This window comes from Vicugna pacos, chromosome 29 (assembly GCF_048564905.1).
Source record: "Vicugna pacos chromosome 29, VicPac4, whole genome shotgun sequence".
In the NCBI taxonomy this organism is placed as follows: Eukaryota; Metazoa; Chordata; class Mammalia; order Artiodactyla; family Camelidae; genus Vicugna; species Vicugna pacos.
The window spans coordinates 12,290,268-12,315,794 of NC_133015.1; the positions used below are offsets into that span (position 1 = coordinate 12,290,268).

Consider the following 25,527-nt stretch of genomic DNA (forward strand, 5'->3'; position numbering starts at 1 on the left):
AAATGGAAGTGGGGACATTACCATTAACCTTAAAGAAATGAAAAGGATTATAAGAGGGTACTGTGAGCAATTGTATGCCAACAGATTGGATAACCTACACGAAATGGACAAATTTCTAGAAACACAGATTACCAAAACTGACTCAAAAAAACAGAAAATATGAACAGACCTATAAGAAGTAAAAATGGATTGAATCAGTAATTAAAAAAAAAAAATCCCTCCCAAAGAAAAATCCAGGACTGGATGGCTTCACTGATGAATTTTTACAAAACATTTAAAGAGGAGTTAACACCATTCCTTCTCAAACTCTTCCAAAACATAAGAGAGGAGGGAATACTTCCTAACTTATTCTGTGAAGCCAGTATTACCCTGATAATAAAGCTAAACAAAGACACCAGAAGAAAAAGCAAAAAAAAAAAAAAAAAAAAAAAAACTACACATCAATATTTCTTATGAATATAGAGCAAAAAACTTCAACAGAATACTGACAAGGTGAATCCAACAATATGTTTAAAGGACTGTACACCTTGACCAAGTGCAGTTTATTCCAGGAATGCAAGAGTGGTTCAACATAGGAAAGTCAATCAGTGTAATCCACCACATTAACAGAACGAAGGAAAAAAATCCACATGATCACCTCAGTTGTTACAGAAAGCATTTGACAAAATCCAACACCTGTTCATAATAGAAACACTCAAAAACTAGGAATAGAAAGGAACTTCTTCAACATGATAAAGGGCATTTATGGAGAACTCATAGCTAACATCCAACTCAATGGCGAAAGACTAAAAGCTTTCTCTTTATGTTCATGGACAAGAAAAGGATGCCTATTCTCAATACTGCTATTCCGCAGTGTACTGGAAGTTATAGCCACAGCAATCAGGCAAGAAAAAGAAATAAGGTATATCCAGATTGGGAAGGAAGAAGTAAAAATATTTCTCTTTGCAGATGACATGCTACCTTATATTTAGAAAATCCCAAAGAATCTACAAAAAAACCCAAATAGAGCTAATAAACATATTCAGAAGTGTTGTAAGTACAAATCAACACACAAAATACAATAGTGTTTTTGTAAACCAGCAGTGTACAATCCAAAAAGGAAATTAAGAAAACAGTTCCATTTATAATAGCATCCAGAAGCATACGGGAATTAAAATACTTGTACTCTGAAAACTATACAACATTGTTGAAAGAAATTAAAGACGACCTGAAAAAATGGAAAAATGTTTTGTATTTATGGATCGGAAGACTTAGTATTGTTAATTTGGCAATACTATGCAAAGCAACATATGGATTCAGTGTGATGTCTGTTAAAATTCCAGTGACCTTTTTTGCAGAACTGGCAAAACTGATCTTTAGCTTCTTAGGGAATTGCAGTGGACCCAAATAGCCAGAACAATCCTAAAAGAGAACAGAGTTGGAGGGCTTGTGTGTAAAACTACAGTAATCGAAACAGTGTGGCACTGGCATAAGGATAAAGGTATAGATCAGTGGAATAGAATTGAGAGGCTAGAAATAAACTATAGCTAACTGACTTTGGAAAGATTGCCAAGATCATTCAATGCAGGAAATAATAATCTTTTCAATAAATAGTTCTGGGACAATTGGATATCCACATGCAAAAGAATAAACTTGGATCCCTACTTCAAACCACATGTAAAAATTAGGTCAAAGTGGATCAATAACCTAAATATAAGAACTAAAACTCTTATAACTCAACAAGAAGATAACCCAACTAAAAACAAGAAAAGGACTTGAATAGACAGTTTTCCAAAGATGTACAAATGGCCAACATGCACATGAACAAATGCTCAACCTCATCAGTGATTATGGAAATGCAAAGGAAGACCAGAATGAGTGCCACTTGATGCTCACTAGGATGGCTAGAATGAAACAGTAACAAGTGTTGGTGAGGATGTGAAGAAACCAGAACACTTGGTGGGACTGCAAAGTGTTTCACCTTCTGTGGAAAACTGTGTCAGTTCTTTAAAAAGTTAAACAGAATTACCATACAATTCCACTGCTAGATGTATACCAAATAGAATTGAAAATGTACTCAAATGTATGTACACACATGTTCAGAGTAAAACTGTTTATAATAGCCAAATGGTGGAAGCAGCCCAGATGTCTGTAGAAGGATGAATGGGTAAACAAACTGGCATATACATGCCATAGGATATTATTCAGCTGTAAAAAAAAAAATGATGTACTGGTACATGATACAGTATGGTGAACCTCAGAAACATTTTGCTAAGTGAAAGAAGTCAGACATGGGACCACGTACTGTATGATTCCATCTGTGTGAAATATCCAGAATAAATAAATTTATACAGACAGAACATAGCTTGGTGGTTGCCAGGTCCTGGGAGAAAGGAGAAAACAGGAGTAATGGCCTAGTGAGTACAGAGTTAATTTGGTGTGATAACAGTGTTTCGGAACTAGGTAGAGGTGGTACGTGCACAGCACTGCGAATATACTAAATGCCACCGGTATCTTCACTTTGAAATGGTTCATTTGGTGTTGTGTCAATTACACTTCAATAAAAAAAAATATTTACAAAGAAACGTGAGAATATGATCCATAACAAGGATAAAAAAAAATCAATCAATAGAGACCCAGAAATGACTAAGATGATTGATTTAACAGATAAAGCTATGAAAAGAGTTGCTATTAATACGCCGTCAATGTTCAGGAAGGTAAAGGAAAACAGGAAAATGTTGAGGACAGAAATAAAAGATAAAAATATATGTTTAAATGCAAGTTCTAGAGATGAGTGCAATACCTGCAATTAACAAGTACTGGATGGAATTAATAGCAGATAAGACTGTAGAAGAAAAGACAAGTGATTTTAAATATGTAGGAAGAGCAACTATCCAAAATGAAGTACAGAGTGAAAAGTATAAAAAAAATGAGCAGAACATCTATGGCCTGTTGGATAATATCATGTAGTCTAAGATAAATTAATTAGATTCTCAGGAGAAGAGAGGGAAGTGGAAAATCTTAGAACAAATAATGACCAAAATTTTTCTATGTTAATTGAAAACTATAAACCCCATGGACCTATAGAGCCCAATGAATCTAATTTGAGGGAAACATTAAAAAATCACACCAAGGCACATCATAATCAAATGGCTGAAAATCAGTGATAGTGAAAGGAAATCTTAAAAGCAATCAGAGGAAAAAAGACATTACGAACAGAGACATAGAGATAAGAATGACAGTTTTTGTTGGAAACTGCAAGCCAGAAAAGAGTGGAGTGACATCTTTAAGATATGGAAAGAAAAGTACTTGTCAACTTTAAATTCTATTCTCACTGAAAGTGCTTTTCAAAAAGAAGTGACTTGTTGTTTCCTTTAATTTTTTAATTTTTAAATTGTGGTAAAATATATGTAAACATAAAGTCGACCATTTTAACCATTTTTAAGTATATGGTTGCATTTGGCACATGAAGCGTGTTCTACAACCATCGCCATCATCCATCTGCAGAATTTTTTGATATTCTCAAACTGAAACTCTGTGCCCATTAAAACACTAGCTTCCCATTCTCCAATCCACCAGCGCCTGCCAACCACCCCACTCTACTTTCTGTCTCTATGAATTTGACTATTCTAGGTTTCTCATATAAGTGGAATTGTACAATTTGTGTCCTTTTGTGACTGGCTTATTTTACTTAGCATAATGTCTTCAGAGTTCATCCATGCTATTGCATGTGTCAGAATTTCCCCTTTAAGGCTGAATAATATTCCTTTTTATGTATATACCACATTTTGTTTATCCATTCATCCATGGATAGACAGTTGGGTTGCTTCCACCTTATGGCTATTGTGAATAATGCTGCAGTGAACATGGGTGTACACATACCTGGTTAGGTCCCTGCTTTCAGTTATTTTGGGTGTATATCCAGAAGTGAAATTGCTGGGTCCTTTGGTAATTCTGTGTTTCATTACGGTTTTCCATAGTGGCTGTACCATTTCACATTCACACTGTTAATGAACGAGGGCTCTACTTTCCCACATCCTCACCGATACTTACTTTGTCCCTCTTCTTTTCTTTCTTTCCTTCTTTTTTTGCTAATGGCCATCCTTATAGGTCAGAAGTGGTATCTCATTGTAGTTTTCATTAGCATGTCTCTGATATTAATGATGTTTAGTATCTTTTCATAAGCTTGTTGGGTATTTTTTTTGTTGTTGGGATCATAATTAGGTTTATTTATTTTTTTAATGGAGGTACCAGGGATTGAAGCCGAGATCTTGTGCACGCTAAGCACACACTCTATACCCTCTCCCCTGCCCCCTTGTTGGTTATTTGTATGCCATTGTTGGAGAAATGTCTATTCAAATTCCTTGCTCAGCATTCCTCCCCTACAAGAAAAATTTTAAAGTATGTCCTTCAAGCAGCAGGAAAATGAAAAAGATGAAGAAAGGGAAAAGCAGAAATGGTAATTACTTGGGTAAATGTGTAAGATTCTTTTTATTAGTTTAATCTTTTTACAAGATAATTGACCATTTAAAGCAAAAATGTTAAGAGATTGTATGGTTTATAACATATATAAAAGTACACTGCATAATAGCTTGAAGGTTGAAGGAAAAATGGAAGGATATTAAAGATTTTAATGCTGTATGTTAGGTGGTATAATATAAAGGTAGACTGTGATAAGATAAAGATATATATTATAAACTTTAAAGCAGTGAGTAAAATAGCAAACAGTTATAACTAATAAGCTAAAAAGATTAGATAGAATTGAATATACAAAATAATTAATTCAACAGAAGCCATGAAAAGATGAAGAAGGGAACAAAGACCAGATGGGAAAAACATAAAACAAATTGCAAGATGATAGACTCAAACCTAAAGATATGTATAATCACATTAAATGTAAATAGTCTGGTGTTTCTTCAGTAGCACATTTACTAAAATTGGATAATACAGAGAAGATGTATGAAGGTACATGTAAATTTGAGATACGTTTTATGCTTTTTAAAAAGTAAATAGTCTGAACACCCCAACTTAAAGGCTCAGATTGGATAAAAAAGCAAGATCCAACCATATACTTGCCTGTAAGAAACACTAACTAGAAACATAAATAGTGAAAGAATGGAAGAACACATACTGACTTAGCAGAAAGAAACTTGAAGTGATTTTATTAATATCAAGGTAGATTTCAGAGCAAGGAGCATTACAGGAGATAAAGAAGATCATTTCATAACAATAAAGGGATCAATTAATTAAGAGGACATACCGATGCTAAATGTTTATGCACATAATAATAAAGCTTTGAAACAAATGAAGCAAAAACTAATAGAAATACAAGGAAACATTCACAATTTTAGTCAGATTTCAGTAACCCCTCTTTATAATTGATATAACAAAAGGGCAGAAAATTACATATATAGTTGACTTGAATAACATGGTCAACCAACTTGACCTGGCTGCATTTACAGAATACTCTGCTCAAGAAGATCAGACTTACTTATCTTGGATCCCTAGTATGTGTACAGTGCTTGGCATATAGTAGGGATGCTAAATTTGAGTAAATAGACTAATAAAGCAACAGAAACACCATTAAAAAAATCAGAATACACATTTGTTCGTAAGTCCACACATAGTATTTACTAAGATAGACTATATTCTGGCCATAAAACAAGTCTCAATAAATTCAGAAGGATTCAGCTCATAAAAAGAATCTTCTCAGATCACAGTGGAATTAGAAATGATTAATAGAAAGACTGTTGGAAAAATCCCCAAATATTTGGAGATTAGATAGCATGCTTATAAGTAATCCATGACTGAAAGAAGAAATCAAAAGGGAAGTTATAAAGTATTTTAAACTGAGTAAGAACAGAAACTGTAATAGAAGATGCTGCTAAAACAATACTTAGTGGGAATTCTATAGTTCTAATTGTATTAAAAAGGAAGAAAGATCTCAAATTATTTTGGCTTCCACCTTAATAATGTAGAGAAAGAAGAGCAAATTAATCCCTAAGGAAGCAGAAGAAAATAAGAGATAATCTGAATAGCCCTATATGTATTAAAGAAATTGAAACTATAGTTAAAAAAATCTTTTCCCAGAGAAAACTCTGGGTCCAGGCAGTTTCACTGTGAATTGTACCAAATACTATAGCAAGAAATAATATCAATTCTGCATAAACCTTTCAAAAATATTTGAAGTGGAGGGAATGTTTTCCAAAGACTTTGGTGCCAGCATTACTGGGATATCAGAACCAGACAAAGACATTGCAAGGAAACTGCAGAACAATACTGCTCACAAACACAGGTGTAAAAAATCTAAACAAAATTTTAGCAAGTCAAATTCAACAATATATTAAAAGAATAATATGTCCTGACCGTGTGGAGCTTATTCCAGGAATGCAAGTTTGGTTTAACATGCAAAAAGTCAGTTAATATAATTTACCACATTAACAAACTAAACAGTAAAAAGCACACAGTCATCTCAATAGATGTGGGATCATTTGTCCAGTAACCATTCCTGGTTTAAAAAAAAAGGCTTCAGTAAACAACGACTAGAAGTGAACTTCCCCAATATGAAAATGGGTGTCCATGACGTACTTTATTTGCTGATGTTGTTCTTGTTTGGTGGAAGGATTGAACACTTTTCCCCTAAAGTCACAAACAAGTTAGAGATGTCTGCTTTCACCAGTCCTATTCAACGTTGTCCTGGAGGTTGTAGCCAGTGCGGTCAAGCAAGAAAAGGAAATGAAATGGTATTCACATTGCAAAAGAAGAAATAAAATTGTCCTAATTCACAGATGACCTGGTTTTCTATGTAGAAAACCTGATAGACTCCATACTAGACCTAATGAATAAGTGTAGTATAGTAGAAGGATACAGGATCAGTATTTCTATACACTAGCAAGGAACAATCTGAACAGAAATACCATTTACTGTAGTCTAAAAAATATGAACTGCTTATAGATAAATCTAACAAATGTGTTAAAGAATACCGAGAACTATAAAATACTATTGAAGTTAAAGGATACCTAAGTAAGTTGAGAGATCCATTTGATCATCATTATTCCTGGATTCTGTATTTGTGAATTGGCCTCCTATCTGCTAAAATTTATTTGTAACCCCAAATATAACTTGCAGCGCTGTTGTGGTCATTCACTGACGCAGGCAGAGTGCTGAAAAATTTGCGTTGCCCTGTGCACACAGTGTGAACTGAGGCTGAACGAGATGTCACTCTGCTTTCTTGTTTTAGCTCTCCTGCTATAAACAAGTGTCCTTTTCCCTGTCTGTTTACTGCTGCATTTTTTTGTGCTTTTTGTTGGTGATTTAGCTATTTTAAATGGCCCCCAAGCATAGTACTGAAGTGCTTTGTAGTGTTCCTAAGCACAGGAGGGCTATGATATGCCTATGGAGAAGATACTTGTGTTTAGATGAACTACATTTAGACAGGAGTTTCTCTTGGCTGTGAGTTTGGTATTTGTGATTGAACAGTATATATTAAGTAAGGGATCTTTAGCCAGAAGCACACGTAAAACGAGGTTATTTATTGTTGGACTGACAAACATATTATGACCAGAGGCTTGCAAGATTTCCCTTGTATTTTCCAGAAGCAGTGATTTAGTGTTTGATAATTCACTGATTGTGGCAGCATCATAGGGCATGGCTAACATCAAGATAACATCATCTCAATAATGAGGAATGACTACATGTCCGTATATGGGTTGGAAGCCTCAGCTTTTTTAAAATGTTGGTTTTCATCAAATTATAGATTCAGGGGAATTCTACTCTAATCCTTGAAGGCATTTTTGCCTAAAATAAATTCATATGGAATTGCAGGAACTTAAAATAGCCAAAACAACTTTGAAAAAGAACACGTTGGAGAGCCAGCACTACTTAATTTCAAGAATTATTATAAAGCTACAGTAAAAACAGCATTAACATTAAAAAAGACAGATCAGTGAAGCAGAACAGGTAGTTCAAAGGGGAAGGTATAGCTCAGTGGTAGAGTGAGTATTTAGCATGCATGAGGTCTTGGGTTCAATCCCCAGTAACTCCATTAAAAAAATAAATAAACCAAATTACCTCCCCCCGCAAAACCCACAGAAAACTAACAGAATAGGTAATCCAGAAATAAACCTACTTATATACAGATAACTGATTTTTGACAAAGCCTTAAAAGTAGTACAGGTGGAAAAAATACAGCCTTTTTCACTGACAGTACTTGAACATAGGATATCGATATACAGAAATGAAATTGAGTGCATACCTTGCACCATATACAAAAATTAATTGAAAGTGGTTCAGAGACCACTTTGGTACGTAAAGCTTCTAGAAGAAAACATAGGAGAAAATCTTTGAGACCTCAGCTAGGTAATGATTTCTTAGATACAACACCGAAAACACAATCTGTAAATGAAAAAATGGATAAATCAGACATTATTAAAATTAAAATCTGCTCTTTAAAAGACACTGGTAAGAGAATGAAAAGAGACGCCAGATACTGGGAGAAAGTTTTTGCCAAGCATATACCTGATTAATGACTTGTGCTTAGAATATGCAAAGAACTCTTCAAATAAAACAATAAGAAAAAGAAATGACCTAATTAAAAATATCCAGATAGACAATCTACTTCATATATGTATATGGCATGTAAACAAATGACAAGATGTTCAACACTTGTCATTAGGGAAATGCTTATTGAAACCACAGTGAGACGCATTACATCTGCATTAGAATGGTCAAAGTTAAGACGAGTGACCGTACGAAATGTTGGTAAAAAGACCACATTGTTTTAACAAGGTTTAAATTTTCATTTGGAAAAGTCAGAGATTGTAGTCATGATACTCATGGCTTGCTCTGAATCAGGTCCTTGGGCATCTTCTTGCGGTCAGAACCTTGGTTGCACCCGTAAATATTTTAGAAAGAATAATAGCAATTAGTCTAAGACTTATACTGTAAACCATTTCCAACTTTTGGTGTGGCTTTGTAAAATAATTTTTTAGATATAAAAGTTATGCATATCCGTAAGTAAAACAATACAGTATTTCAAAGCAGAAAGTGAGCTCCCCTGCTTCCCGTCTCACTTCTTTAATACATGCATGTTTGGTTTAAAGAAAATAAAAATAAGATTAGACACTGAGCTGTCAGAGCTTTTTTATTCATTCAGTGTTGTATAATGTTTTCCCATGTCGTACATCATTCTTGTTTCAAAGCTGATGGTCCATTGTGTTTAATGTGGCCAGTCAGTTGCTGATGGATAGCTATTTAGCTCGTGTATAGTTCTCGCTGTTACAGTCTTGCTCTGTAGGTTGTCATTGTGGGTATCTTATGTGAGTCTTCCTGCTACATGGATACCTAGAAGTACACTTGCTGTTTTAAAGATAGATGCAATTGAAAACCTTTAATCAATATTGCCAGATTGCCCACCAGAAAGTTCGTACTAATTTATGTTCGTACCAATAGAATTTGCACTTATGTCCACACGTCCTTGTCAATAATTACATGATCATTTTTTCATTTTATCAGCCTAATGAGGTAAATTATATCTCATTGGAATTCAAAATTTTATTTTATAAACACAAAGTTGTTGAACACATGTGTTTACTCAATAAATTATGTGAATTGATTTGTGCATATATTCACCCTTTTTTCAGATGGATTTTTAAAAAAAATTTGATTTATGTCATCTTCATATTTTATGGATTTTATTTTATCATCTTCACTTTTTCTTCACAAGTAACAAGTGTTTCCCAGTTTATAGACTGTTTTTTTAGTGTCATTTATGATGTGTTTTGCTCTACAGAAGTTTACATTTTTGTGTTGTTAAATCTATCAGTTTATCCCATTTTGGCTTTTAGGTTTGTTATCAAGGAAAGCCTTCCATGTTATTGGATTATAACAAACATTTAGCCGAGTTTTCTTGTGCTTTTGTCATTTTTATATTTTGCATTTTAATACTTCTGGAACTTATTGTTGTGTCTATATGAGATAGGAAATTTAATTTTTCCTAATTAATAGGTAATTATAATAGAGCAGTTTGGTCCATGGGTGGTGATTTTGCTTTGACATCCTTAAGTTATGTTATAATTTGAAGTTATAAGATTTATTTTAGTTACAGCTGTGGATAGTCACATCTCTCCTAGAAGGCAAGAACCTGCGGAAGGTAAATTCCTTGCTTTTTTGACTCTGTTTTCTTTCTTTCTATTTCACTTGGGAATTAGGATGAGTCCCTTCCAATAGCAGGGAATAGGGAAAGGGGAACCAGCAAAGAGACATAGAAACTGTGTGCAAGTCATTTTCTGGGACCAGGGATGGAAATGGATTCTTCTGTGGAGAGACTTGCCTTGACAGGTGAGGTAGACTATGATTTATTAGCAACAGCTCTGACTGTCATTTAACTACCTTCAAAATGATGCTCCTCTAAGTTTTGGCTTAGGAAACTTTTGGTGTTTTGGTGGATTCTGGTCACATAATTTTTTCCTGCTATTTCCTACTATGCATTCAATATTCTGCTAATGATTTACTTGCGTTTGCCAGAATGTGATGTGTTTTATGTGCTTTCTCTTGTGTGTGTGCTCTGGAAAAGCTTGGACTATCTTTCTTCCTTCCTTGCTAACTTGGTGAATTCCTACTTTCCTTAACTCATCTAATCACCACCTCTTGAAGCCTGCCTTTCAACAACAGCCCCTTCACCTGAAGAGTCCCTTCTGACAGCCTTATTATATCACTTAACACATTGTAGTTTAGTGTATTTGTTTCTTATATGTGTGTGTTTTTTCTACCAGACAGTGAGCTCCTTTGGAACAGGGATTTTTTTGCCTGTCGATTGAAAACTATGAGCTATATTATTTTCATATACTTTGAAGATTCAAGTCCCAGAGAGTCCTAGGACATTTTATAAAGATATTAAAAACAGAATGTATCTCAAAAAATAGAGTATGTCTATGTTTTAATGAGTGTGCAGATACTGTTATTAGAAATAGTTATTTTTACTATTGTTACTTATTAAAGTTACAGAGACAAACATGTAAACAAATTTTATATCAACAAAGGTAGAATATTCCCTTACACAAATATGAGAAATCTTAAATGTAGTTTATGTCACACTTGGGAATTTTTTGGTGGAAACAAACTTAATATGTTACGATAAGTCAGTGGAAAAAATAATAACAAATACTTGCTTTTTATAGAATATTAAAGAAATATATGAATAAAATCAGCTTATTCTAACAGAGCATTTTAACTCACAACATTTTAGCTTAGGAAACCATGGAAAAGTTTATAAAATCGTATCACTGTACTCATATTCGATGAGAGTGTGCTTTGACAAATTGTTTATAAACAGAATAATGCATTCTCACCATTGTTAACAGTGTCTTACATCATTTTATTCAACCAGTGCCATAATTCGGTAATAAAATAGCAACTATCATTTCTGTTTTACTGTCAAGGAAAGTCAAATTTCAATGCTTTCTCAGGGTTACGTGGATATCAGTCAGTGGCAGAGATATCAAAATAGGCTCTTAACCGTGTGGCGTGCGTTCTCTCAAAAGCCAAGTCTGTGCGGTGGTTAGAGCTCAGTGGTAGAGTGCATGCCTAACATGCACGAGGTCCTGGGTTCAATCCCCAGTACTCCCATTAAAAAAATAAATACATTGATAAAAACCTAATTACCTCCTCCCTCCAAAAAATAGCCAAGTCTAGAATTGTGATATCCATTATCATTTTTATTTACTCTAAGTAGATATCTACTATTCCAGCCACCAAATTACCTTGAAGCCTGTTTCAAAATAGCTTCAATGAGGATATTCTTCAGTCTCTTGAAAATGTATACATATGCAGCATTGTATGTATTTCTTACTTTCTGCCCTGTTGACTTTTCTAAAAAAATAATGTATAAATTAAGTTTATAAGTCTCAATTTTTGTAGACCAATTTGTTTTATAATTTTGTAGATACTCTGTCAAAATTTTGGTTTAATTTTTAAATCATTGCTCTATCATTGAGCTCTGTCAAGTAATGAATGTTAATGAGATTTAAATAGAGGAACAGCTATGGAAAATAAAATTTTAATAATTTTGTAAAATAAAAAATCTGAATTAAGACTAATTATTTTTAAATTTACCAACTTTAAATGTTTCAATTTTAGGTATAATATAAAGTTTTATCAGAGTGAGATCTTACGTGTATTTTGCACACCTTTCACACAAAAACTTAAGTCACATGTTAAATCAATTATTGGATTCCATCAATGGATTCCATGAATCCCATTATTGGATTCATGTTATTTTTATAAAGCAAAACATTAAAATAAATGCAATAAGTTTAACACCATGTTATTAATTAGCATTTTTCCTTTGAAGGATGTAAATCAGATTTTCTTGCCAAGCAAGTTTACTGAGCTATAAACTTATCGTTTTTATCACATTTTAACATATTTAAAACCTATGCTATTAAATTTTTTGTACTGTAAAATTGTCACATTCTTTCTATGCTCGTAATACATTTTGCATCGTAACATTGCTGAAGAATGAAAATTGTGTTATAGTAGCAGTATAAATGCTATTTTAGTGTTATGCAAAATTGACTTGATTTTTAGCAGACTTCAGTATTTTCTCATTTTTAACAAATTTTCATTCTTATTTTGCTTTTTGATATTTACGTAGCTGTGTTAACTATTGTACTTGAGTGCTTAATGCCATGATATGCAAGGACCAAAATTTGTTATAGCCCCAAGTCCCCTTGCATTTTATATAGTGACTGACTTTCTGGTAGTTTTTTTAAAAGTATTTTTATTTTTATTATTTTTTTATTTTTTGAGGGGAGGAAATTAGGTATGTATGTGTGTATGTATGTATTTGTTTATTTAAAAGGAGGTGCTTAGTATTGAACCCAGGACCTTGTGCATGCTAAGCATGCACTCCACCACTGAGCTATACCCTCCCTCCGCTCAGTACAGTTTATAAAATGTTTATTTGAACGATACACAGTGGAATAAGTAAAATGCAGATTTCCTCAACCTCTCTTGACTAATACTCTTATCTTTTTTGTGCTGTTCCAAAAAGTAACAATTACTAGTTTTTTGTTTGTTTGTTTGTTTTTGTTTCTTTTTGGTTTGCAACCCACTTAGAATGGTCTAATTGTAGAATCAGCTGACAGCTGTATTGGTCCTACAGTTGGTTGCTTAGGTTCTTTTTCCTTTTACTTGTGGCTTACTTGGTATTTGTGTAGTATTCTTATAATTTCTTAATCGTAATGATTGTGATCAAGTTATTATACCAAATTATTAGTCCTGTAAAGAGTACTGAAAAGTTAATTGAAAGTATTAAAAAGAATACTATTTTCTACATTAAACTTTGCCATAGATAGTTTATAGATGAAGTTCCTAAAACCAGCTGTTTCCATTTATTTAATATATTCTCTATACACTGTGACTGCAGTTTAATTGAGCAGGAAGTAATCCATTTGCATGGTTTATGCTAGGGTTAAAAATTTTTTTTGACACTGATTAATAGGAAATGAGAGAAGAACTACCAGGCAGTTAAATAGGTCTGTAAATGAGGTGAAGGAAAAATACAGGATAAAATACTATAGTATTAGGAAAATATTCTGAAGCTGTAATAATAATTGCAGTAGAATTCAAAGTACATACATTTAAGAATCATAACCGTATAACAACCTGAGTTAGTTAAGTAGATAGATTTATTACCCATATTTTATAGAGAGAGAACAGTAGGCTTAGTAAATTTAAGTGAAAAATTTTAAGACCTTGCAGGCTAGGGAAGAATTTCTTAAACAAAGCAGAAAAGTTACGGACCATAAAAGAAAGGCTGATAAATATAATACATAAGCTAATCAATAGAGCAAAGGAAAAAAGTGGTTCCCAGAAGAGGAAACTCAAATGACAATAAACAGTATATTTTGTCAAACATCAGATTGTCAGAGATTAAAATACTTTGGCCATATGACCATACTGCATGTTTTCAAGGCTGCGAGGAAGTCGTCATTCTCATACTGCCAGGGGGAAGTAATTTGATGCAGTCATTCTGAGTGCTGTTTGGTAGCATGTTTTACCTTGTAAGAGTGAAGAGCTGGAAACAACCCGAATGTCTACTATCAGTAGGGGAGAGGATTAAAAAACTGATAAGATATTATGATGTAAATTATATAGCAGTTAAAAGTAATGCACTGTATCTATAAAGTTAAATCTCAAAAACATTGTGAAGAGTGAAGAAGGTTGTGAAAATAGGTTTATTATATTACTATTTATGTAAACTATAAAACCACATATTTCTTTATGGGTATGCATGCATGCATATAAATGTAGTTTAGAGTATCTTGGAGGAATATATTTTAAATTCACATAGTGGTAGTCTCTGGAAGAGATAAAGGGAACTTAACTGGAATGTAATAGTTTTTTTTTTATTAAGATTTAAACAGAACATGTTAATTTCAGTTCTTTATGATAAAAACTTGGTCATTTGTTACATTATTTTTTCTACTTTTCAAAATTTCATTAAAAAAACAAAAATTTACTAAAAAATAGTTGGAAGAGTTAGTAATTAAAATTAGGACTTGATTTCCAAGTCTATAGAGTTTTTTCAATTAATATGCTGCCTCAGAATGAAAAGGAAAAAAAGGAAGCTCAAATGATAAGAAAGGTAGATAGAATTTAGTTTTATAGTAATAAGAAGCAAGGAGAATTATGTGTTTATGCTAAAATTTCTTGAGAGGAAAGGAAAGTTATAGGATAAATTAAAAATTATTATAATCTTACATTGTTTTAAAATCTTCAAGCATGCTGTTATCATATATGTGTATAGAGAGCAATTTAGGTACTTAGGAAAAAAGCTACTTTAATTTATTGTTTAAAATGTGATACATATTTCTGTTGCATGTATTGAAAGACTTTAGATGATTTGAAATTTTTATATAAAATTTATGGAAATAATTTAATCCAAATATACAATCTAACTTCAATCTAAAAAAGTCAAAACTAGCTTTTCTTCCATTTTGTAAAGTCATTCTTCACAAAAACTTTACAGCCTTTTTATTTACAGCTTCTCTCCAAGATAAAATGGCAAACCCCAAAGAGAAAACTCCAATGTGTCTGGTAAATGAGTTAGCCCGTTTCAATAGAGTCCAACCCCAGTATAAACTTCTGAAAGAAAGAGGGCCTGCTCATTCGAAGGTAAGGTTTCAAAGGGAGGTGGTGAGACATGCTTATCAAAGTCTATCAGATTTATCATCTCAGGTTTTAATTGTGTTTTATTTTGGGGGGAGGGGGTCACAGAAAGCCTCAAGGCTCTTAATGTTGTATTAAAAATATTTTGAAGTCTGTACCTAAAACATTTTATGTCTCATTACGGTTTTCAGAGCTCTTTCAGATACAGTATTTCACAAAACCCTAATGAAACCACATGAGATACGAAATTTTTTGGGGGGCGGAATTAGGTTTGTTTGTTTGTTTGTTTATTTATTTTAATGGAGGCACTGGGGATTGAACCCAGGACCTCACGCATGCTAAACACACGCTCTACCACTTGAGGTATACCCTCCCTTGAGATGTGAATTTTTGATTTCTATTTTGTAAATTAAACTCAGATACAGAAAAGTTAAGTGACTTGCCTAATAATTTATGACTGGCAGTGCCAGTACGTGAACATGTAATCTTTGGCTCCCAAGTATGGAGCTTTTTCAATTAAATTATAACTGCTAACATAAAAATCGAGACAGTAAAATATGACAAGTTACTTAGTGAGATATCTTTCCCAATATGATGTTTAATTCTAAGATTCATCATTTATAAAAGTTGTATATATCATATACATATATATTGTTATCTGTGTATTCACTTATAATATTATTCTTTTAAATGGAAAATTGATTTCTTTTTTTGTATATATGTTTATTGACATAGTCAGTTTACAGTGTTGTGTGATTTCTATTTTTATATAGCCGCATGTATATATTTATATGTATACATGTTACAAAAATATAACTAATGCATTTATGAGCTCTGTTCATCTGTTTTAAGATCTCAATTGTGCACAGATTTCCTTGACACATTTTTTAGTCTTGATTGGAGATTATGATGATGATCATTAATTTTTGTATACAATGTGGAAACAATTGTTTCTATTAAAGTTGGTTAGTCTTTATAAAGCAACTGGTTATTGGATTATTTGTTTTCTAGCATCTCCTTCAAAGTAAGGAAAATAAGATGAAACTGAAATGTTAATTTTGTTCCCTATTTCAAGCTTTTATGAGGGATTTCTGGGCAGCACTTTAATTTTTTCATAATATCTTTTGTTCAGAGAAAAGGCAGTGGCCTTGGTCTGTCTGTCTGGTCCTATATCCTGACTCTCTTTCATACCCATTAGTTCATACCTGTTTCGTACTCATTGTTTCAGCCCTTAATCATGTTGAACTGTTTGCATTTCTTATGTTGTTTCGTGTTTTTTCACATCTGTCTGCCTTTTCCTATGTTGTTATGTCTCTCTGCTTTGAAGGTCCCTTTGCCCGTAATCATTTTTGAACACTGGGCTCACATCTTTGAAGCCTCTGAAAGTTCTCTGATCCCTCTGCTGGGCTGTGCTGTGGTGCAGTGGTGTATGTCGGTCATTATTGTTGTACTAGACTGAGCTTATTTAGGATAATAAATATTTTATTCTTCTATAGTTTATGGCTCCTCTGGTATGTGTCCTCTGCTTCTCATTGCCGGCTAGGTATTCATCCTTGAGGTAGACCTCCAGCTTTGAATTTCATGTTAATAGACTATGTGACACCCATGTGACACCACAGTAGTCATTTGCTGGCCTCTGGGTGATTCCATCACATTTCTCATGGTTTACTTTCACTCTAATACCCATCCTAACCTTTAAATTTTGGTGATATTGTCTAAATGGAAGGTTCCAGCATGCCGACATGTCAGCTTCTTACACTTCTCCAAGTATCTTATCTTCCCCTCCCCTTCAGCCACTCATCCCTGTGATCACACTCTTGATTTTATCTTGACCAGTAACTGCAAGACGCTCCATAATTACAATTCTAAACATCCATTTCTCTGTGACACCCAGTCCATCCCCTCTAGTAGTCTGACTTTAATAGTCTCTCCACGCCACCAGTCCACTGACTCTACTCCTTTTGTACTGTTTCTCACTCCCCTCAGTCCTCGCATGTTTCCTTATCCAGCTTAACTTTCGTATGTCTTGTATGTACCCTCAGCTCTCTTCCCCTCCTTGGTTAGAACATCCTTAGCAAAATCCCAACCAAAATGCCAACTCTGCCTTCCCTTTTCGAGTTATGGATGAACTACCTGTTAAGGCCAACCCTTCTATTTCTGTACTAGATCCCAATTCTTCTCACCTATTCAAGGCCATTCCCCTGGCTTTCTCTCCCTTAACTTTCTTCTGTGTCATTAAATTACTCTTCTAATGGACCAGGTTTGTTGTGGTCCACATTCTTTTTTCTAGGCAGTGCCATATTCCTTTGAGTTTCAGGGAGATCTAGAGATCCCTTTGCCAACCTGTGCCTACTGCTCTGGGTGCTTTGGCCATAGACCACACCATTTAGCCTGTAGCTCATTTTTTGAAAAGAATGAGTACTAGAATAATTAGTATATTCTTGAATGAAAGAGAATCAGTCTAAGTAATATTAATTAATAATTAATGTTAATATTAGTTAGCTAGCTCTGGATCCTTATTGTGGAAAGGAGAGTCATTTTTTGGGGGTGGTGGGGGGAGGTAATTAGGTTTTTTAATGGAAGTACTGGGGATTGAACCCAGGACCTCCTGCATGCTAAGCATGTACTCTACCACTTGAGCTATACCCTTCCCCAGCAAAGTCATTTTCATTCATGCATGTCTACCAGTGGTTTTAAGCGAGACATCAAATATATTTTAATGAAATAAATGATTATCTCTGGCACAAAAAAATTAAAACTAGCCCCACCTCATTAATTTCCTTGGGGCATTAGCCAATTATATGGCAGTTTACGTATATATGCGTATATGTTTATACACATGCATACACACAACACACTCACTTCTAGTACTGGTTCTCAATCTTGGCTATTCATTGGAATCACAAAAGGGAGCTTTAAAAATACTTACGCCTGAATCTCACTCCCAGAAATTCCTAATTAATTGGTCTTGGATGAGACCCAGACATTAGGATTTTTTTAAGGCTCTCAAATGACTCAAATGTGCACCCAGAGCAGAGCAACACAGGGTAGAGATTAATGTCTTCAGGGTGGTGTAGAATTGTTTTCTTATACAGACTTCTTGATGGGAGGTAATGATCCATCTATGTTTATATGCTTTACTCTTTCTTTCATTGAGTCTTAGAGAATATGAACAACTTGTGGAACTTTCAATATGTGACTATTAAAGTAAAAATATTTTAAAGTTTGCCTTGTCCCCTTTTGCTTTTATGCTCACTTTTAAATTGAACTCTGAAGTAATTTGTTGCACCTTTTATTAATGTGAGTTATAATTATGACAGGGCATTATCTCTTAGTTACCTAAATACAGTTCTTTATTTTTCCTGTGAATTGTTTTGATTTTCTCACATCTCAAAAGAAGGCTATTATAGTGTAGAATATAAGGAAGAGAGCCATGAATAATATAAAGTGATATTTTCTTCTTTTTCTTTAATTTCCTATTTTGATGAGTTGTCAGTATGAACAACTAAGTTTCAAGCTGCTCTAGTACTATGTCTCTGAGAAGGTTTACTCTGGAATAGGTATCACTGAGGGAGCCAGAATTACCCAGTGGCCTTGAAGCCAAGTAGTTTTTGTTTGTTTGTTTGTTTGTTTTTTCTAGATTTACCAGGGTTGATTTTTGGCCTACATTATCTGGCCTGTGTGGCCTTGAACACCTAATTTAGAATCTCAATTTTCTCATCTGTAATTTGAGAAATGTAGTACCTGTTTCAGTGTGGTATAATGGAAAGATGATTCATAAATTCTTAGCAATTATGTTGAGGATGAAAGTACCCAGACAGTTGTTATCACTACATATTAGTAGTATGTAAGATTAAAAAAATCCTTTGTAAAATGTCTGTTTTATTTATAAAGTAACAGGCACTGTTCTTTACTGGGGCTTCCTATTCCCATTTTCTGCGACGCCGCTCTTGAATATTCTAATCAAGTCCTTGATTAGATATGTTCTTGGCAGATAGTTTCCCCTCTTTGTGACTTTTTTTTCTTTTTTTAACAGTGTCTTTTGAAGAGCAGTAATTGTTAATATTGATGAACTCCAGTTTATCCATTTGTTCTGTAAGATTTTGCTTTACATATCATATATAAGAAATTTTTGCCCCATCAAAAGTTGTAAGATTTTCTCCTATATTTTCTTCTAAATGTTTTATAGTGTAAGTTTTACATTTAGGTGTTATATTTAAGCCTAATTACTTTGAATTAATTTTTGTATATGATGCAAGATACGGAACAAGTTTATTTTTTTTGCATGTAGATGTCCAGTTATTGAAGAGATTATCTTTTCCCCACTGCATTGTCTTTGCACCTTTGTCAAAGTCCGTATATATGTGTTTATTTATGGACTCTGTTCTGTTCTATTGGTCTGTTTTTCTGTCTTTATGCAAATACCATATTGTTTTGATGACTATAGCTTTATAATTCTTGATATCTGATAGTACTAGCTCTCTTTAACATGTATAGGGCTACTCAGGTTACCTGTTTCTTCTTGAATGAACTTTAATAACTGTGACTTTTAAGAACTTAAGTTGTTGAGTTTATTGGCATAAAGTTGTTAAAAAATATTTCCTTGTTTTTTAAAATACTTCAAGAATCTATAGTGATGTCACCGCTCTCATTCTTGAAAGTGATAGTTTGTGTATTCTCTTTTTGTCGTGATTAGTCTGCATAGAGGTTTACAAATTTTATTAACCTTTGCAAAGAACCAGCTTTTGGTTTTATTGATTTCTTTCTCTGTTGTTTTTCTGTTTTTTATTTTGTTATGTTTGCTTTTGTCTTTATTATTTTTTTATCCTGTTTACTTCGGGTTTGCTTTGCTTTTTTTCTAGTTTCTTAAAATTAAACCTGAAGTTAACTTTCTTGAAACCTTACTTCTTTTTTGCTATAGGCATTTAGTGCTGGAAATTTCTCTTTAGTACTATTTTAATGTCATCTTCTGAGGTGTAGTGTTTTCATTTTCATTCAGTTTAAAATACTTTCTATTTTCCCCTTTGATTTCTTCTTTTACTCTTGGGTTATTTAGAAATGTGCTTTTTAGTTTCCAAATATTTGGAGATTTTCCAGAGATCTTTCTGTTACTAGTTTCTATTTTAATTCCATTATAGTCAGAGAACATACTTTGCATCACTTGAATCCTTTGAATTTGTTGTGACTTGTTTTATGGTCCAGAAAGTTGTTTATCTTGATAAATATGTAAGAAAGTGAGAACAAATACATTTTTGCTCTTTTCAGGTAGAGTGTTTTAAAAACATTCCAGTCAGATTATGCTGGTTGATCGTATCGTCCAAGTCTGGTATTCTTCCTCATGGTCTGCTTGGTAATTGTTATATCAATTATTGAGAGAGGAGCTATTGAATCTCTGACTTTAATTGTGGATTCTCTTTTTCTCTTTGCAGTTCTATTAGTTTTTGGTTCATATATTTTGAAGTTCTGTTACTAGGTGCCTAAGTGTTTAGAATTGTTAATGTCTTCTAGATTTATTGCCCCTTTTATTGTTATGAAATGACCTTTGTTATCACTGGTAGTAGTCTTTGCTCTGAAATCTGCTTTGTCTGATACTAATATAACCATTCTGACTTATCACTGATATCTTTTATCATGGTATGTTTTTCTCTATCCCATTGCTTTTAAACCATATGTCTTTATAGTTGAAGTACATTACTTGCAGGCTAGCGTATAGTTGGATTTTGCTTTTTTATCCAGTTTGACAATCTCTGCATTTCAAGTGGGGGCATTTACACCATTTTATTTTAATTTTCACAACCATTCTGTGTGCTCTTATTACTCAAATTTCGCTATAGAAATAAAACAGAGGGAAAGAATAAGAAACTTCCCTAAAATTGTGCATAGTAAGTGGTGGATCTGCAACTTAAGCTCATGAACAGTCTGTTCTAGGATTCCTACTTGGAATTACTATTGTAGCAGGACTCCTTTTCTCTCGAGTTTTATTGAAATATAATTGATATATAATATTGCATTAGTTTTAGGGGTTCAATGTAGTGAGATTCTTAAGAGGCTGCAGAACGGCAGAAGGTTGACTTGGATGCATTTATATTTTACGGAATGTTCATGCTGATGGTGGTAGGAAGGATGGTTTGAATGGGAAAGTTTTATGTTAAAGGAATGATGTTAGGATGGTCTTGTGGTAATTTAGGGGAGAGACACTGATATTCTTCACTAAGACATTGGCAAAGGATATAAAGAAAGGAGGCCAGATCTGAAAAATATTTTTGAAGTTGAATCAATAGTTTGATAATTGAATGCAGGGGAGAATGGAGAGGGAAATGGAGCAGACGAAGAAGGCCACTCTGAGGTGCCTGGCTTATGAGACTCGGGACGGTGACATCTGGAAGATCAGGAGGCAGCACATCTGAGTTCATAGGGCTCTTAGACTAAGGTGGTGACCGATCTACGAGGAACAGTTTTGAGGTGTTGCTAAATGAGTCTTAGAAAGGTGAGGATAAACAAAGAAGGTTGAGGTTTTGAACGTGAATTAATGGAATGAATAATGGATGGAGCATTCTGGAGTGTGAACTGATTTGGAGGAGATTAGAAGAGGTGATGTGTTTTAGGGCAGCGTTCTTTGTTAAATACTGTAATTGGAAAACCAGAAGAGCTAGTCACTGAAAAATCATTTTAAAATCAGGTAAATGTATTGAAAGATATGTTTCAGGTATATATTTTAAACTAAATCAGAATAAAAGAAAGATTATTCACTTTTAACAGGTATATATTCTGAATTTCAAATGGTTATAAGTATTTTCAAGTCTGTATTTTGAAAAATTGGAAACCAACAGGAAAAATGGAAAGAGAAGTATAATGGATATGCATGTCTTTCACATTTACTAATCATTAATTTGTTTGCTACATTTGCTTCTTTTCTTGCTCCTTCTGTGTAGATACATACTTTCTCCTTGAACAATTTGAAAATAAATTTCAACTATCATGACGTTTCATCCTTAAATATTTGTATATCTATCTTTGAAGACCAAAGACATTCTTCTCCATAACCATAATACTATCATCAACTCAAGAAATTTAACCTTGACCGAATATATTATTTAGTATATAATCTATAGTCATTTTCCCTAAATGCCCTTGTATACATTTTTTTCTTGCCAGTACAAATCCAGTCAAGGATCATACATTATACTTTGTCATGTCTTTTCATGTCTCTTTAGCATCCTTTAATCTAGGACAGCCCCTATGCATTCTTTTGTTGGCATTTTTGAAGAGTTTAGGCCTGTTGTCTTACAGAATACACGATAGTCTAGATATTTCTGAGTCCCTGTGATTAGATTCAGGGCAAACATTTTTGGCCAAGAATACTACATATTTCTTACTGGATCGTATCAGGAGGCGCATGATGTCTGTTTGTATGGTTATTGATGACACGAACTTTAATCACTTGGTATTTTCTATCTGATCGCCTTCCTGCAAATACACATTTATTGCCTCATAATTAATTAGTATTTTGAGGTTCATACTTTGTGTTCCTACAAAATAGGAAGCTGTCTGTGGAGTCAAACAGCAGATTGTGTGTGTATATCCTGTAACTTGATCCTAAATGTTAAAGGTGAACAATAGGTTTTGGGCCTCATAAGGAAATATGATGTGAATGGAATGTTAAGATAAGGGGAAGGGTGGGTGACATGAAGATGGACAGGTCCATCCTTCGCACCATGCTACAAGGGGAACAATAGAAGGTTTTTAACCTAGTGTTGGTGGGAGTGATGCAGTTGGGTTTGAGTTTTAGAAAGATAGCTTTAGCAGCAGTCAGTTGGGAGATTATTACATCTCAGCTGAGATGATGAAAGACTGTATCCAGTGCAGCAGTGTCACTGGCAGAGAGAGAAGAGAGATTGGAGAAGTATTTGTGAGGTTAAAATTGACCGAACTTGGTGACTGGTTAAAGGTTGGTTGTGGAGGAATGAGAGTTTCTTGGTGACAGAATATTCAGTAGGATTGTCTGACTCATTGACTATATTGTGCTAAGTATGAAATTTAAGGAATTAGATTTTATAAAAGTTATAGGGACAGGACCTGTTGGATTCTCTTACAGTTTCTCTTACTTTTTGTTATTACTCTACTTTTCTGAAGACTATTTGAATGACATTAACAATATGATTCCATTTGGGGAAGTGATTTCTTCTTGATATATTCCACCCAAAATGTACACTTTAAAGCTGCCATTAAGCCTTTCGATAGGATAGAACAGAATTTGGCAAAATTTCTTAAAATTCTTTCACTCTGGCTCAAAAATTTTGATTCTGTGGTGTGTCTATTTTTCGCTGACCGCACACTTTATGTCCTGAAAAATTTCAATGTTTTCTTTGTTTCTTTATGTTTTTGCAAGATGTTCTCAGTGCAGCTGAGTCTTGGTGAGCAGACATGGGAATCCGAAGGGAGCAGTATAAAGAAGGCCCAGCAAGCCGTCGCTAATAAAGCTTTGACTGAATCTACGCTTCCCAAACCAGTTCAGAAACCACCCAAAAGTAATGTGAATAATAACCCAGGTATGGCCCTGACTCGTTTCCTTCTGTTGTGTTGTTATGTTCTGTATGTGCTGTCCTTACCCAGTGGCATAGTCAACAGGCATTAATAGGACAGACCACCAGGACAGCTGAATAATAACTGAAGGTATTTGAGAATGAAGAGGCTAATTGTAATTATTTAAAAAATTTGCTTTAGAGGAAACTCTAAAGGTGCATTATTTAGTTTTTAGATGTTGGCAAAAAGACATTTGGGTGCAAAGAACAGAAAGTTGGACTGAAGTTTTTTTCTAAAGTAAGGATAGAAATAGGATCAAAATCATCAATTTCTCTTTTTAAATATATAATTTAATAATTAAAAATAATTAATACATAATTTTGGGGGGTAAACAAAGTTTATTCTAGGAAGAGCAGCTCATTGAGAGATAAAACCATTTTAAAATTTAACTATATGTACAGTTCATTGTTTCTAAGAGCAATTCAAAGGAATAAAGCCAACTACAAGATAAGAATCAACAGAATGTAGTAATCCAATCAAAATAGGTAATATATAATTTAATAATTAAAAATAGTTAAGACTAGTATAATATCAACAGCATTATATATCCAGTTATCTATTGGGAAGAGCAGACCTGCATCGGACACTGTGCATGAGTTGACAGCATGAAGTTAATAAAGTTCTGTAAGTTAAGTGCCAGCCCTCTGTCCATTTACTTGTCTGTTAACTTACAAATGCAAGCGGTTCCTTTCTGACCAATAATGCTTTAGATATTTTTGTGATGGAGTGAAAATAGACATTTTGCCTGCCAGCAGTGACTCTGTAGTCTGTTTAATGATGGTCCACATGCTTATGCCCGTAATCAGGTCAGACACTTCTTTCTTTCCCATGTGTTAGGTGCTCCTAGGTAGTCAGTCCCCTCTTTCAAGGACTGCTCTTTCCAGAACTCCATGACTTTCCTAGTTTTTGCATCTGTTCAGCTGATTCCAGTATTTATTAAGTAAGTTTAAATAAGCCAAAATATTATTATAATGAAGAAAAAAAAAGCCTATTCAGGTTGAAACTGGTGAGAGGCTATCTACATTTTTAACTTTTAAAAATCTCTTCAGATTATTGGTTGATCATTAGCACCTCACCACTACCTCTACTTATTAAGCATTTGCTTTAATATATCTTCGGAGGTATAAACCAGTGTCCTTTTTGGTGAGGATTTTGCAGTCATTTACATAAAATGCGTAACTCAGTGGTAAAGATTAAGTACCAAGTGAATAATAACGGCTGTCCGTATGATTAAGTAATGATGAACACAGACGGCAGTAGATGATGTAAGATACAGGTCTTGAATAGAGAATAGGCAAGTATAGAGGAGAGGAAAGAATTTTCCAGGCTGAGGGAATACGATGAGAAAGGGCATTGGAATAGGAATCTGGACAGCAGGTTTGGCAAAAAAGTTTTTTGTAGGTGGTTTTTAATTAGAGCAGGTAAATGGCTAGTAAGAGATAAGACTAGAGATGTAGTTGGGGAGCAGATTGTGATGGACTTGAACTCCAGACTTGGTTGATAAGTTTTATCTACAATTTGGGGGATTAATTTTTACAGCAGGTGGATGCTGTGTTTAAAAGAGCAATTTAACAAGTTCAGTTTGACACGTGAGTGGAAGGTGGAAAATATTAGAAGCCATGTCAGGAAACCAATGCCATAGTTTATGGGTGAAGAAAGAAAAGAAACTCACATGCCTTGGGTAACATAGCCCTCTACTCTGCCGGAATACTGGAGGGGCACTTGGAATGGACGGAGGGACCAGGGTTACTAATCCACTGGTGGAAGCCATGCCGGTGGACTAGCCTTCCAGGG

General features: G+C 33.9%; 1 protein-coding gene across 12 annotated transcripts in view; it reads left to right on the top strand.

The window, feature by feature from the left end:
* STAU2 (staufen double-stranded RNA binding protein 2) overlaps positions 1 to 25,527 on the top strand; it is a 248,593-nt gene that overhangs the window by 13,568 nt on the left and 209,498 nt on the right. For 5 of the 12 annotated variants that reach the window (XM_006202410.4, XM_015237707.3, XM_072951792.1 and 2 more), the window contains one exon: positions 23,540 to 23,699. In XM_006202410.4, the coding sequence (XP_006202472.1) occupies positions 23,540 to 23,699 (160 nt within the window). Of the gene's footprint in view, positions 1 to 10,187; positions 10,318 to 15,010; positions 15,157 to 23,539; positions 23,700 to 25,527 lie in introns of those variants that run through there. The other 7 variants (XM_072951789.1, XM_072951788.1, XM_072951793.1 and 4 more) reach the window with 3 other exon arrangements.